This window comes from Delphinapterus leucas, chromosome 2, assembly GCF_059928025.1.
Source record: "Delphinapterus leucas isolate spDelLeu-1000000601 "Yukka" chromosome 2, BTC_Dleu_Yukka2, whole genome shotgun sequence".
Taxonomy (NCBI): domain Eukaryota; kingdom Metazoa; phylum Chordata; class Mammalia; order Artiodactyla; family Monodontidae; genus Delphinapterus; species Delphinapterus leucas.
In genome coordinates this window covers 170,021,849-170,037,510 of record NC_143130.1, presented here as the reverse complement: position 1 = coordinate 170,037,510, position 15,662 = coordinate 170,021,849, and the positions used below count along the sequence as shown (strand labels likewise).

General features: G+C 39.3%; 1 protein-coding gene across 4 annotated transcripts in view; it reads right to left on the bottom strand.

The window, feature by feature from the left end:
- The window catches only part of GOLGA5 (golgin A5), a 42,241-nt gene that overhangs the window by 12,621 nt on the left and 13,958 nt on the right, over positions 1 to 15,662 (bottom strand). For all 4 annotated transcript variants that reach the window (XR_016392260.1, XR_002644892.3, XM_089908142.1 and 1 more), the window contains exons 6-10: positions 15,345 to 15,548; positions 11,537 to 11,707; positions 8,978 to 9,106; positions 6,280 to 6,378; positions 1,422 to 1,647 (exon numbers count right to left, since the gene is read on the bottom strand). Coding sequence is in view for 2 of the 4 variants with exons in the window: in XM_089908142.1 (XP_089764268.1) it covers positions 1,422 to 1,647; positions 6,280 to 6,378; positions 8,978 to 9,106; positions 11,537 to 11,707; positions 15,345 to 15,548 (829 nt within the window). In the remaining 2 variants the exon portion in view is untranslated. The remainder of the gene's footprint in view (positions 1 to 1,421; positions 1,648 to 6,279; positions 6,379 to 8,977; positions 9,107 to 11,536; positions 11,708 to 15,344; positions 15,549 to 15,662) is intronic.

The window sequence follows — 15,662 nt, the reverse complement described above, 5'->3', positions numbered from 1 at the left end:
ATTCAGAGTAAAAGTCCTTATACAGACCTAAACAGCCTCCTCCAAGTTCTGGCCCCTCATTCAGTCTACTCCAGCTGCACTCGTCTCCTGCAATATGCCAGCTATACTCCTGCCTCAGGGCCTTTGCACTTCTCTCTGCTTGGAACACTTTTTCTGTAGATCTCGTCATAGTCTACTACCTGACTTCCTTTGGGACTTTAATATAATGCCACCTTTTCAACAAGGTCTTCCTTGACTACCCTGTTTAAATTATTATCCCCTCCTCACATGTGGCACCCTGCACATCTTTCTCTGCTCCATTTCCCTCTGTAGCACATATCTCCAGCTCATACCACTTGTTTACTGCCTGTCTCCTCCCCTGTATTCCCCCACGACACCAGAATGTGAGATCTATGGGGCAGAGAGTCTGGCCTCTTGTTGGCCACTGTATCTCTGCAACAGCACCTGATACTGAGTGGGCACTTAATAATTATTTGCTGATTTCGGGAACAAGAATCAAAAGCCTTTAAATGTGTGTACTTGTTGACCCAACAGTTCCATTTCTGATCATTTATCAATCTCCAACAATAAGGAACTGATTAAACAAACTACAGTATTTTCATGTGATAAATTTCTATAAAGCAATATATACATATTGTATGAAATATATTATTAAAATATATTAATATGAAAAAAATTAAAAATCAATAAAACAAGTACTGCAAACATATATAGGAAAAAAGTCTGGACAAAGATGTTCCAAAATGTTACCTGAGGGCAATAGATTATCAAGTGATTTTAATTTCCTTTTTTTTGCATTTCTTTTTATACTGAGACTGTGTTATTAAAAAATATATATAAAATAACATGTTATTTGAAAAAAAGTTCTAAAAATGTAAAGCCAAAGAACTAAGATTTGTTGAATGACTACTTTGTAGTCAAAGTAGTTATGAAGTTCTAAGACTAAAAACCCGATCTGTTGAAACTTATGCTAAAATCTTCAATATTCTTCTTGATCATGTATTTTGAGAATCTATACATTTCTCCATTAAAATTATAGAGCACGGATATACTCATGAGACTATGTATTAACTTTAATATTAATAATTATGGTTATTAAAGCAAGTCTTACTTTAAGATTCCTGAAAGCCCCTCTCAACTGAATTATTTGTCCTCACCACCCTGTTAAGTGTCCTGGGCCTTCTTCTCCAGGTTCGAAACCAGTGTGGGATAGTAATCAGCCCATTGTCCAGTTCATGAACGATCATATCAAACAGTGCATAGCCCAGGCCTCGAGAAAAGTGGCTGCTTTGTTAGATTAAGCTTTTTAAACAAAAATGGTCTTTCTGTAACTTTTCAAATCATGTTTGAATTAGCAACATTGAAAATTAAGGCAATGAAATATTCTTTTGAGATTCCCTATTTTTTTTTTTTTTTTTTACCTTCACCACCGTCAACTCCAGACATGTTAATAGAAGACCCATTACTACTGCTTCCAGCGGCGGAGTTCATTTGCTGCTCAAGGCGCTCCAGCTGGAAGACCAGAGAGTTCTTCTCTGTGCTGAGACTCTCCAGCATAGTCTGCTTCTGGATGAGAGTCTCTGTCAGCTGATGGAGTCGGTTTTCTAACTCAGACTGACTGCTATTGCTTAAAGCTTTATTCGTAAGCTGAAAGGCAAAGTATTCATAAGATTACTACATAAAATGAAAGGCACACAACACAGAAACCACGTTACTACATTCCCACAGGTAAACCGTGGCATTAAATGATTTCTCAAAACTCTACGATTCTTTCACCATCTACAGAAGCGATTTTCAAACTGTATTAGTGGACCATGAAATCAATTTGGTGGGTCACAGTTGCCATTTAAAAAAACAGAACAGAATAGTACAAAGAGGGCACAGCACACAGTGTGTGTGAGTATTCTTTTGTGAAACTTCTGTTTTGGTTTTATACGTGTAAGTGTGTGTGAGTATAGAGACATGACTTAAATTGTATTTCTTGCTATGTCATCACAGTCAAAAACATTTGAAAGCACTGGTACACGGGACACAGTTCAAGCTTCTCAACCTGGATTCAAAACCCTCCGTAAGTCAACAGTTGTGGTGCACTGCAAAAACCACAATCTCTGCACTGCAATTTCCTAGCTACCTGACCTTGGACAAGTTGCTACACTTCCCCCAATCTGTTTGCTCACCTGTGAGGATAAGAGTGCCTTTTGCACATGGCACTTTGGATATGAAAGGAGAATTTTCCTAGTAGGGTCTGGCTGACAGTTGCTCCTTAATAACTTCATTCCATCTTCTATTTGCTCTCACCTGTATCATCTTCCTCTGTTCCCATTTGGCCTCTGCTCTGCTGTTCAAATTTTCCCTTTTGGGCAAACCCAGTCCCCTTCTCTTCTCCCCAGTCCCCTTCTCTTCTCCAGGCTCTGCCTCCCTTCAAAGCCTCTTCCTTGAAGCCCTTTCCAACTACTCCAGCCCGAGCTGATCTCAGCCTTCTTTTAGACTCCTACTGACTATCTTGGCATTTAGCTTCACTATGGTAACAATTTTGCCTCCTCAATGAAACTGCCATTCAGCTCTGTGAGGGCAAGAATCACTGTCTGCATCAACACAGTCTGGAAAAGAGGCTGAGAGACTGATCTAAGCTGAAAACCCCAGCTCTGCCACTTCTTAGCTACAACCTAGGGCAAACTACAAGCTACACTGAGGTATAGCTGACTTTTAGTTTCAGGTATACAACTTAATGATTTGAGATTTGTATACACTGTGAAACGATCGACACAATAAGTCTAGTTACCATCCATCAAGCTTCCTTCCTTCTAAACCGCTTACAGCACTCCCACAAATTAATTGCAGGGCTAGGTCTACAATAAGTAACTACGAAATGGAATTATATTGAGTATAAACTAAGATTTACTTACTATTAAAAAGGAATGCTCAATTTTAAGATTGTACTGTGATCCCCAATCTACTTACTCCACACTTCAATATTTTTGAGTTGAGGCAAAATTTACATTCAGTGAAATACCCAGATCTTAAGTATAAAATGAGTTTCAACAAACGTGTTAACCGTGCAACCAACACCCAGATAAAAACACAGAATATTTCCATCACTCCCAGACAACACTGCGCTGCTTTCTATAACCAGAATTTAGTTTTGCCTTTTCTTGAATTTCCTATAAATGGAATCATACGGTATGATCACTTTTGTGTGTGGCTTTTTAAAAAGATTTATCCGGGGCTTCTCTGGTGGCGCAGTGGTTAAGAATCCGCCTGCCAACGCAGGAGACATGGGTTCGAGCCCAGAAAGATCCCACATGCCGCAGAGCAACTAAGCCCGTGCACCACAACTACTGAGCCTGCGCTCTAGAGCCTGCGAGTCACAACTACTGAGCCTGCGCACCACAACTACTGACGCCCATGCGCCACAACTACTGAAGCCTGCGTGCCTAGAGCCCATGCTCCACAACAAGAGAAGCCACCACAAAGAGAAGCCCGCACACCACAACGAAGAGTAGCCCCCGCTCGCCGCAGCTAGAGAAAAGCCCACATGCAGTAACAAAGACCCAATGCAGCCAAAAATAAAATAATGTTTAAAAAAACTAAAAAAATAAAAAGATTTATCCATGTTGTTGTATCAGTAGTTTCTTTTTATCGCTGAGTAGTATGCAATGTGTTTATCCATGTACTTTTTTTTTTTTAATTAATTAACCTTTGGCTGCGTTGGGTCTTTGTTGCTGTGCACAGGCTTTCTCTAGCTGCGGCGAGTGGGGGCTACTCTGTGTTGTGCGTGGGCTTCTCATTGTGGTGGCTTCTCTTATCGTGGAGCACGGGCTCTAGGCGCGCGGGCTTCAGTAGTCGTGGCATGCAGGCTCAGCAGTTGTGGCGCACGGGCTTAGCTGCTCCGCAGCATGTGGGATCCTCCCAGACCAGGGCTCGAACCCGTGTCCCCTGCATTGGCAGGCGGATTCTTAACCTGCACCACCAGGGAAGCCCCCACGTACTTGTTGACAGACACTTCAGTTGTTTCCAGTTTCGGCTATTTATGAACAAAGCCACTACAAATAGTCCTGTACAAAGTCTTTCTGTGGGCATATGGCTTCACTTAGACTGAGTAAATATCTGAGGCTATAGGTTAGATGTATGTTGTTAACCTTATCAGAAACAGCCAGTTTTCCAAAGTGGCTGCACTACTGTACCCTTCCACCAGCAGAGTATGACAGTCTCAACTGCACCACATCCTCAACGCGTGGTATTGCCCATCTTTCCACTTTCTGCCAGTCTAGTGGGTGTGGAGTGCTGTATCTCCCTGAGGTTTTAATTTGCATCTCCCTGATGACTAATGATTTTGAGCACCTATTTATGTTCTTATCTGGCTATTCATAATCTTCTTTTGTGAACTGTCTACCCAAGTCTTTTGTCCATTAAAAGAAAAGTAGTTGTGCCTCTCTTTAGTTTCAGTAAGAGTCCTTATCCTGGTCACAAACCCTCTGCCAGCTGTGCTATGCATTGTAACTAGCTCCTCCCAGTCTGTTGCTGACCTCTCTTCATTTTTGTAATGGAGTCTCTTGACAAGCAAAAATTTTTAATTTTGATGAAGTCCAATTTTATCACTTTTTCCGTCTAGGTTAGTGCTTTTTGTGTCCTAAGAAATCTGTCTTCTCCCAAATTGCAAAAGATTTCCCTATACATTCTTGTAGGAGCTTTGTAGCTTACACCTAGCTTCATTCCAAATCAATTTTTGTTAATTTTACAAGTCTAATTAGGGGATAAAGATCAAGGTTCATTTTTTCCCACAAGTTTTTATCTAGTCCCATAAAATAGTTTTTAAAGAATGAAAAAATAGTCAAACTGCAATGTAATTTTTTTATTATTATTATTTGGTTGCATTGGGTCTTTGTAGCATGTGGGATCTTTCGTTGTGGCAAGCGGGCTCTCCATCGCTGTGCACAGGCTTCTCTCTAGTTTGTGGTGTGCAGGCTCTAGAGCACACAGGCTCACCAGTTGCAGCACACGGGCCCAGTTGCCCCGCAGCATGTGGGATCCTAGTTCCCCGGCCAAGGATCGAACCCACGTGCCCTGCACTGGAAGGCAGACTCCTAACCACTGGACCACCAGGGAACTCCCATGCAATGTAATGTTTTAACAAAGATATTTTTCTCCGAGGAGGCCCAAAGGTAATAAGATAAGCAGAAATAGCATTTTTTATTGTTCACTCAGTATATATCTTAACTCACTAATTGAGTGGGGTTTTGTTCTGTTTTGTTTTGTTTGCAGTGTATTAAGGGGTTGATATCTTTTTAAATTGTACAACTTCCTTCTTACTTAGATGAAAAATCTTTCAGAGATAACCTCCTATGGTTAATTCTTGATTAACAGAAATACCACAATATCTTAGACATAGTATGTACTCAATAAATATTTTTAAAATATTGGAATGTTTACCTAAGCATTAAACTGATTGATGGTTTATGCTCCTTTCTTTTCTTTAATTTTCTGTTAGCAAGTCATCTTACCATTTGTAATCATTTCACAAATGTAGGAAAGGGAAGGAGAAGGGAACACTCAAAATCAGTTAGCTGTCCCCAACTCATAAAAATTTAAAGTTTTTAAACATTTTAAATTATGGACTACTAAGAAGTCTAAGAACTTAAAAAAATTAAAATTATTTGACTTTTCATGTTCAAACAAAGTCATCACCTAACTGAAAAATGAACTAGTCAATCTTTATGCAAATTATTTAAATGATCAATAAGTTCATTATTTATTAAGTCAATCATGTGAACATAAGAGAGGACAGTGTATAATGACAGGGTAAGTGAATGCACGATTTTGTCAGTTAATGATAAAGACTCTGGCAAATCTGAGTGGTAGGCACATGTTATTTTCTATGTTTCACATTTTCAGTTATAAAAAGGTCTTAGTGACTCTAATGAAAGATCTATTAATAAGAAAATGTATCGTTGGATTTTTCTTAGGAAAACACAACTGTAAAATTGGCAATCAGCAAAACTACCACTGAAGTTAGATGGTATGAAATTCTGGAGTAACCCACATCTCCTTGGGTGACTGGTTACAAGATACCTGTATAAGAAGCAAGCCCTAGAATACAGCAAATGCAGACTCAAATGGCATTCGATGAAAATTCTATATCACATTGAAAATAACTTACCTCACTACTCCAACAATAGGATTCAGGTGAAAATACAGGAAAAGAAAGTCTTACTGTATCTCTAAAAAAAAATGTAGTTTTACAATGGTATCTTTGCTCAAGTTGTGAATGCTGCTTCATACCTGATTCCTGAGTTTTTGAATTTCATCTTCTCGATCTTTAATTCTGCTTTGCAATGTGTTCTTTGTTCGATACAGGTCTTCTTCCATGTAGTGGAATTCCTACAAAGTGAGGCACAAATAAACAAAAGCTAAGTCAGTGCTCCCTATGTCATCTCCAGTACCTGAAACAATGCTTGACACAAGGTAGACACTTGATCAATATGTGCTGCGTGTATACTGAATGAGTAAATGAACAGACTTCAAGGGATCTGATGAAAAGTTAATACTTCAGCATGATGTATCAATTTGTATATGATGACTATCTAAGCACAAGTCTTTTTTTTTTTTTTAAATAAATTTATTTATCTATTTATTTTTTGGCTACGTTGGGTCTTCATTGCTGCGTGCGGGCTTTTCTCTAGTGGTGGTGAGCGGGGGCTACTCTTCGTTGCAGCGTGTGGGCTTCTCAATGCAGTGGCTTTTCTTGTTGCAGAGCACGGGTTCCAGGTGCGCGGGCTTCAGTAGTTGTGGCTCATGGGCTCTAGAGCTCAGGCTCAGTAGTTGTGGCGCACGGGCTTAGCTGCTCTGTGGCATGTGGGATCTTCCTGGACCAGGGCTTGAACCCGAGTCCCCTGCACTGGTAGGTGGATTCTTAACCACTGTGCCACCAGGGAAGTCCCAGAGCACAAGTCTTTATTGGTCATATGTTTTCATTTTTCTTGGGTAGAAAAATGTAGGAACAGAACTGCTGGATCATATGATAAGTGTATGCCTAGCATAAAGGAAGAAAACCTGCCAAACTGTTCTCTGAATGCTTTTCAAAATGCCTGTACCATTTTGCATTCCTACAGGAATATGAGAGAGTTCCAGTTCTTCTACAACCTTTCCAACATTTGGTACTGTCAGTCTCTGTAAGTGTGGCTATTATAGTGGGCATGTAGTGATATCTCACTGTGGTTTCAATTTGCATGCCCCTGATGATTTTGGGCAGCTTTTCACGGGCTTATTTTTATCAGGCAATATCTTGCACCTGTTTTGCTCCATTACTGATAAAACACAGAGAGAGGAAAAAAAGAAATACCTCCAAATTCACTAACAACTGCACCAAACTAGTTTGTACGATGGACAGGATCGGTAAGAGTCAGGTGAGAATTAAAGAGTAAAGCAATGCCAGGAAAGAAAGAGTAAATCATTAAGTACCTTCAAAAGCATTATGTTTAACGGTGCAAAGTAAGGGGAGCTGTATGAAGAAGTAACGTGATATGGAATCAAACTGCTAGAGACTACTTTAGACATTTAGTTCAACCTGCTCACTTCACAGACTAAAAAAACTGAGATAAGTGAGAAAAGAGAAAATGAGGAAGGTAATGAGGTTAGGTAGGGGAATCACAATTTACAAGAAGGTTTGCCCAGTTTCTTTTAAGCTCTAGGCTAGCATAAAATTTAAGGCTGAAATTTACTTAAATTACTTAAAGGACTATTTAATCCCAAGATTAAGTACTTCCCATCCAGAACATCTGATTACTAAATAAATAGCCTAGAGCTACATTCAGCTCCACTTTCCTCTACTTAATTCCCTCATTTTAGAAAAGGGCACACTGCAAGTGGATGTGTAAAACCATCGGCCATAATAAAATGAAAGTTATCTCACTAAACATCAAGAACATCAAATTCTTGCCTTTTAATATATACTAGCTCCTTAAATAAATTAAAATGCAATTTCTGAAAGGAGAGCTAATCTTACAAGCAAATTATCTAAGATAGCCTATGATGTACCCTACAGGTTGTTACTCAGTGAATTTTTCTCTTACTACTCAGGAAATCACTGTCATGATAAAAACAAACACTTCCCTGAAAATAGAACCAGTTTCAGAAATGATAAATCCTAATGAAAAAAATCTTCAAAGAATATAAATATGCAAAGCTGGAGACGTTGTAAGTGATGTGCTGAGGAATATACAAAGCTTTCCCTTTTGTAAAATGAAGAGAATAGTGATTTTATTGTGAAGGTGAAATAAGATTATGTATACTAAGTACCTATAACGATGTTGTTACTCAGTAAATTATAGATGTTACGAATATTAAATATAGATTCTTATTGTGAAAATGTGACTGTAAACATGTTTAACCGTGTTAGTACTGAAACTATCATATAAGTACATTGAAGTAAAATAATTTGGCTTGGAGAGCAGACAACTGCTAATTGAATAACGAAATATAATTTTAAACATGATTTGTAAGTAAAGTCTGTTATAAGCATTTTTTCTCAAAACAGAAAAAGCAGTCTATTATGGCACTAATGTTGTATTTATATTTCTATTAAATAGAAGTTACTACTGTTTCTAGAAAGTAAAAATCTGATAAAACACAAAAATCGACTGATGTTTTCAAGCGTTCTAATATACATACTCTGACAAGGAGATACAATAAAATACAGACAGAGCAGTAGAAAGAATTCTGGGCTCTGGGACAGGAATCCTGGATTCTATTCTGTTCTCTAATTAGCTGTGTGATATTAAGCAAGTCTCAAAATCATTTTGTGTCGCTATATTTCACCTGTTAAAACAAACGAACAACGAGGAGGGTGGGCTGGTAATAAGGTAGGAGGGGCCTCTGAGCTCATCCTCTAAGAATTTCAGTAAGCTGCTTTACTAGAAGTCTCCTCATATGACCGCTAGTGGACAGTCTTCCTAGGTAATCATCAATCTAAAATCCTTACCTGCTTCTGTCGGTCCAATTCTGCCTCTAGTTCCTGTTTGGCTGCTTTTTGTCCAGCTATTTGGTCTTGCAGATCCTGTAATTGTTCTCTTGCTGATTCTGCTTCACTCACCTGCTGAGCCTCCATATCCTAAAAAGATGAACCGTACATGTGAAAGCAATGATGAACTGTTCAGTTCAGTATTTACTGAGTGATGATAATGTGCTGTGAACAGGGCTCAACAGGCACTGGGGGGATAAAGATGGATGAGACACAGACGCAGACTAAACGGAGCACAAAAACTGGCACCTCCTTATATAACACGGCAAATGGTGAGAGAGATGGACAGGATGCTGCAGCAGAAACCATTTGGTTTAATGACCGTGAGCAGACAGCGGCTCACGGGGAGATGTATCTCTCTATTCAAAAGCAACAATTTCAAGAATAGAAACGTAACATCAAAAGGACTTCACTGCCTTAGTCCCCTGAAATTGCAGGTTATAATTAGTTTTTGTACATGTGTGGGTATCAACATACAGTAACATACAGTGAAAATAACTTTTCTCTCATATCACCTGAGGTTAGTATATTTCTTTTTTAGCTCTACTACTATCATCTGTTTTCACATCTTCCCATATTTCTCACTCTAACTTCTTCACTTGGTGTCACTTATTCAAACTCAAAAACCAGCTTCTAGATATCTCTGAAATCCACTAGTGGCAAAGAACATTGCTCTGGGTTTCTGTATTTTCCCTCTATGGGTTAATAAGCACAAGTCCATTCATACAGTACTACATGAAACAAAAACTGGCATCTTAACTTTGCTTTTTATCTTTTGGTACATTTGTGTTATATACTCATCTCCACAAACTCTGGCACTTCGCATATTGTTTCAAAGAACGGACAGATTAATGATACTCCCAGATAACCACAGTAAAATACTCTAAATTCACACAACTTTGTGGACTTAGTGGAAAACAGCAATAAGTTAAATTATTTTTCCCTACCATTTTCAAGGTGAGTAGAAAGTAGGCTAATCTTTGTTATAAATTTGACTAAATCCGATGAATTCTCAAGAGATAGGCAGTAAGTGCAGTGGTTAAGGATACATGTCCTGGAACCAGACAGGCTGCGTTCTAATCCTGGCTCTGCTACTTTACGAGTCATGGCAAGTTACTTTCCTTCTCTGCACCTAAATTTCTTCAAACTGTAAAATGAGAATGCATCATCTCCCTCACAGGGTTCTGGTACAGAATAAATGAAAGGACATATGTCGAGGGCTCTGTGCAGCGCTTGGCACATGAAGCGCTCAGCAAATGAAAGCTGCTGTAATTAACAATTCTTCCATTTTGCCAGACCTAATCCTACAGTCCTTATTATCAATTTCATAAACTTCTTGAGAAAGGATAGAAAAATGTGTCAGTGTCATCAATGGTGCTGGGGTAGGGATGAGATATTAAAGTAAAACAAATCATATTTTTCACAATCTCACACAAAAGACACAGAATAGATAGGAAAAAGTTTAGCATTTATTCAATTTCAAATTCATGGGACTTAAGTCTTTGGAATTCAAAATTATTTAGAGAAAAAAGATCCTACACTTTAAAGGACAGTAAGAAAAAAACCCCGAAATAATAGCAGCTACTATTTACTGAGCCTATTATGTGTCAGGAACAATGCTAGGCCCCTTATACATAGTATCCCTTATTCTCAAGAGAACCTTGTTCTCATCTGCAACCTACAGATGAGACAACTAAGGCTCAGTGAGATGTGGTACCTGGTGTAAGGTAACACATCTACTAAGTGCCAAAGCCAGGATACAGGATCTGCATCTAGATCTGACAGTCAAACCCATATCCCAGACAAGCCAGCCCATTCTCACAACTTCCATACCTGCCACTGTTGTTCATGTACATCTTACAAATCAGTAATTTCCTAAGTTAATGCATGGATAAGTATTCTTGGAAGAAAGTTGTTGTTTTTTTTTTTTTCTTTTTTAAGAACAGAAGGCTCATTACCCCACACTTTTATCTTTCCCATCCTCAGAGACCCCTTCTATGTCAAAGACCCCATGTTTAAGATAAATAAGTGGCCCAATTTTACCTTTCGATTAAATATATTAATTACACAAACTATAAATTATAAGATTACGCGTGAAACTATAAAAGATCATCCCTAAGCCCATTCTAATGTTAGACAACACCCTAGTTTTAGAAACAAGCCCAAATCTCATTTGTTTTTAACCACTAGAATGTTAGGTCCATAAATATGAAGACTGTCTGGTTCTCTGTTATAGCTCTAAGCCTAGAAGATGCCTGGCACATGGCAAATACCTGGTAAGTATTTGCTGAATGAATCAATCTGGTTACCTATCTTTCTTATTCCTATAACTTTAAGTCAATCAATGGACAAGAAACCTATTGCTTTAGATTCACTTCTATATGGTAACTAATATTCCCAAAGTTTCGTACATTATTTCACCAATACCCTTCCCCCAAAATACAGAATCCATCATGTCTCAAGCTACTAATACCTGAGGGTAAATGGCTGTCTGTGAAGCTGAACAGTAATGTATCTTACCTGTAATTCAGATCTCAGCTGATGTATCTGGCCCATCAGTTTCTGTATGTCCTCCCTTTGCATCTCCTTCTCATGCCGAAGTTCTTCTAGTTCCACGCTGTTTGCAGTACTGCTATCTAGGCCTTCAAAACCAGATCCTTCCTTTAAGCTGTTAATCAATTTTTCTTTAGACTATCATAAAAAAAAGAACAGCAGGGATTAGCTTGTACACTGAATATCATCCACCACACACCAATTAAACTGCTTTGGGAATATTCCAATTATATTCTCCACCAGAGAAAGTCCACAGAATGTTAAATCCATAGGGATAAAAATGCAACAGAGCTTTGCTGTACAGTGTTCTTGGACTGTAGTCCCCAGGACCATGTTATTGTTGAAAACTTGTTATTAACAAGATTCTTCTCGTCCTTTCTTATACTTCCTCCCCCACACAATCACATCCCACTCAACAAACATCTCTGGAGAACCTACAGTGGGTTTGGCACTATGATAAGCATCCTATGTAATAAAGACAATGTCACTCCAGATAGCGCCCTCTGCCTTATAAACTAAAAGGGAAGTGACAAATATCCGATACAAGGCAGAGTTCTGAGCAGAAAAAATACACTTCTGGGGAAGAGAAGGCTTTACTTGAAAGATAGCTCTTATACTGGTCCTGGAAAATGGCTAAGATTTTAAAAGGTGTAGAGAAAACAGAGGACAAAGCGTAAAATGAAAAAGCACAAGGGCCCAAGAGTATCCCGGGATGCATTCAGACAGAATGTCAGGACCAGTGTGTGAGGGCTTCGGATACCAGGCTAAAATGTGTGAATTGTACTGGGCAGTCCAGAGCCAGTTACCAGGAAGTGGATAAGGAAGTGACATGACCAGAGGTGCGTTTGAGGAAGGTAACTCTGGCAGAGGTTTAAAGCGGCAGCTCACAAACTATCGTCGATGGGCCAGATCTGGCCTGTGGCCTTTTGTATAGCTCACTAAGCTAAGAATGGTTCTTTACATTTTCAAAGGATTATAAAAAAGTAAAGACAAAGAATATGTGATGAAGATCACATACAGACCTCAAAGTCTACAACAGGTACTATTTGGCACCTTACAGAAAAAGTTTGCCGACACCTAGTATAAAAGATAAGTTGGAAGAAGAGATTTGACATGGGAAGACTAGTTTAAAAAGTGCTGTAATCCTAGGCCAGTAATAAAAAGGACCATTGGTTCCTTCACCATAAATATTTGAAAGTCACTCTCCTCCATCAAAGACAGTTTCTCCTTTTTATGGGTGATGTCTTCAAGCTTTTATGTATTTTTCAAATTTTCTATAATAAACATGATTAGATCTACATCTGTATTTATATATTCATACCTCCATGTGGCTAAACAGCAGACCTCTCTACTGAGCTTCAGGCCTACATTTCTGATGCCCTTCCTGATACTTTCACCTCGATGTCACATCAATATTGCAAACTCACCATAAGTTATCATAATCTCCTTCAATCCTAAACCACTGTCTTTCCTTTTTCCCTTTTGTAGTAGTACACGGGAGCATCATTCGTACACTCACACCAGAAACCTGGAATCATCCTAGCTTCCATTTACCTTTTTCTCTCTTCTTCCAATTAAATCTCCAAGTCTCATATATTCTACCTCCTACATTTCTCCTAGCAGTCCCTGGTTTGTCATCCTCACTGCCACAAACTCAGATCAGGTCCTCATAATTTCCTACCATCATTTTTTATAAAAGCCTCTTCATCATCTACATCTCGCCATCCCACTCCTCACCCCTTCGATGTAGCCAACAATTTACTGAGAACCTACTAAGGGCCAGGCACCATGCTGGGGATTCAATGATAAACAAGACAGACATCCAGCACCCCCCTAACCTCTTCATGGCTGCCGCAGTTCTTATACCCAGATCTGGTCATGCTGCTCAAGTCCTCTGAAACCTCCCCACCCCCTACCATCACCTAAAGGATAAAATCAAAACTCCTCTGCACGGTATGCAAGGCCTTCCACAATCTGGCATCTGCTGTCATTGAGTTTTCTCTCCCATCTCTTAATCTCTAATACTTGATGCTCTAGCAACGGAGAACTAGCTGCAGTCTCCTAAATACGCCATGTTCCCTCAGGCCCGCTATGCTCTGGCACAGGCTGTTCTACCTGAAATCTCCTCCCTACCTTGAGTCTTCCTACTCATCCTTCAAGTTCCTCTTCATACAGCATCTCCAGTGATTCCTGACATCTCCAGGTATGTTTTAAGGACTTCTTCTTTCAAGCTCCCATAGTACTGCATCAATAATTTCATTTTATCAATTGCCTCAGTGTTGTCCCACTAAACTGAATGCTCCCTTAAGAGGACACATCTTTTGAGCTCGGTATCCTCGGCACCTATCAAAGTGCCTAGTGAATAGTTAGGCGCTCAATTAAGTACCTCTTCGATGAATTAACAAATTACACTGATACAACACAAATAATTAGAAAGAAGAGTTTAGAGGAGGTGAATATGATATTTCACGGAGGTAGAATAAAAAAGGGGGTCATAGCCAATAGGAGGCAGGCACTAAAGGAAAAAGGTGGAGTCAAAATGCCACTGCAGTTTCAAGCTTCACTGCCTAGGAAGGTGGCCATATCACTTATGCAAACAGAAGAATGGAGGGGAAGCTGATTTGGGGGTTGGGCATGGCAGGCATTCAGAAACCAGGTGGGAAGCTGGAGCCATGCTGAAGTCACATCAATGACAGAAGCAGAGTATATGACAAAGCAAAATAAAAAAGAATAACGAAAAAGGACAGAAGAGGAGGACCCAAGAGAAACAGCAGTAAAGAGAAGACAGAGAGCTAAGGCAGTACAAGTAACATTAGAAGGCAACTTTCAAGAAGGTAGGAGGGTTCACAGGGTCAAAAAGCTATACCAAAATCAAAGTGGATGAAAACTAGTAAGAGGACAGAAAGCACTTAGGTCACTAAAGACTTTTGAGAAGACAATTTCAGAAATGTAGTGGGGACAGAAATTACATAAAAGAGTTAAAGTTAACATTCTAAAATGAAGACAGCAGATATCATACGTCTGGCAGATGTCGCACGTCTGGCATTAAAAGAAAGGAGAAGGACAGGGAAATGGATCAAAGTGGTCAAAAGAGCCAAAAGCAATGTTTTTAACAGTTGTTATGTTCTTCCTTGTTGATCCTCTTTTGAATTTTTCAGTGACTGGTCTAGGCCTCTTCCAGCTCTCAGATCTCCTCTCCCAGCTTTTTCCCCCTCCCTTAGATCTAAGACTGTAGTCATCTAATGTAGCTTTCAACTTCTCTTTCCTTTGCCGTTCTTATCAGAGTGAAGACGTGCCCTTTCATTTTTTTGAGGGGGGGGATAATTCTTCCGCCTGTGCATTGATTCCATCTCCTTTCACCTCATTTAAGCCCTTTCTCCGTAAGTCTGTCCTCTTTCTTCCTCTGTATCTTTCTCTCTGCTGCCTTCTTCTGGCTCAGCTTGCTCAACAGCACATGGTTACTTAGTGGAAGAAAAAAGACCAGATCTTGAAACACCTAACTGAGGAAAAAACATTGCTTTTGGTGATTAAGGTGACAGGTTGAAGACCTGAACTAGGTAGTGGCAGAATGAATTTTTTTCTTAAAAGGAAAAAAGTGGTAGGAACAGGAGACATTTCATCTTTTTTATAATATTTCTAAGAAGAGCAAGACACCTGAAGCAAGCCAACCCAGTCAAACGGGAACAAAGTATCTCACAGATCTATAAAAAATCTCAGAATGTCTCTCGGTCATCTGGCCTATCTTAACATTCACACAAGTGCATCTCACGCTTACCTGGAGTATTCTAGTAGCTTTTTGCTTGTAGTCAATTAATTCCTGCTTAGAGGACTCCAAGTTGGACTTAAGCATTTTGATTTGCTGCTGTAGCTCATCCGCTCTCTTCTTCTCATCTGAGTATTTTCTTTCCGCCAGGGTAACTGCTTCTGCCAAATTCTGGCGCTCCGCTCCCATTTTATTAAGGCGTGCAGAAAACTCACTCTGTGTCAAAGTTTATATTATACTTATTATATCATTTTGCTTTGAGGTATACTTTACAACCATCCATTTAGATATCTTATGGGATTTATTAGCTCAGCCCAACAACATAACAGG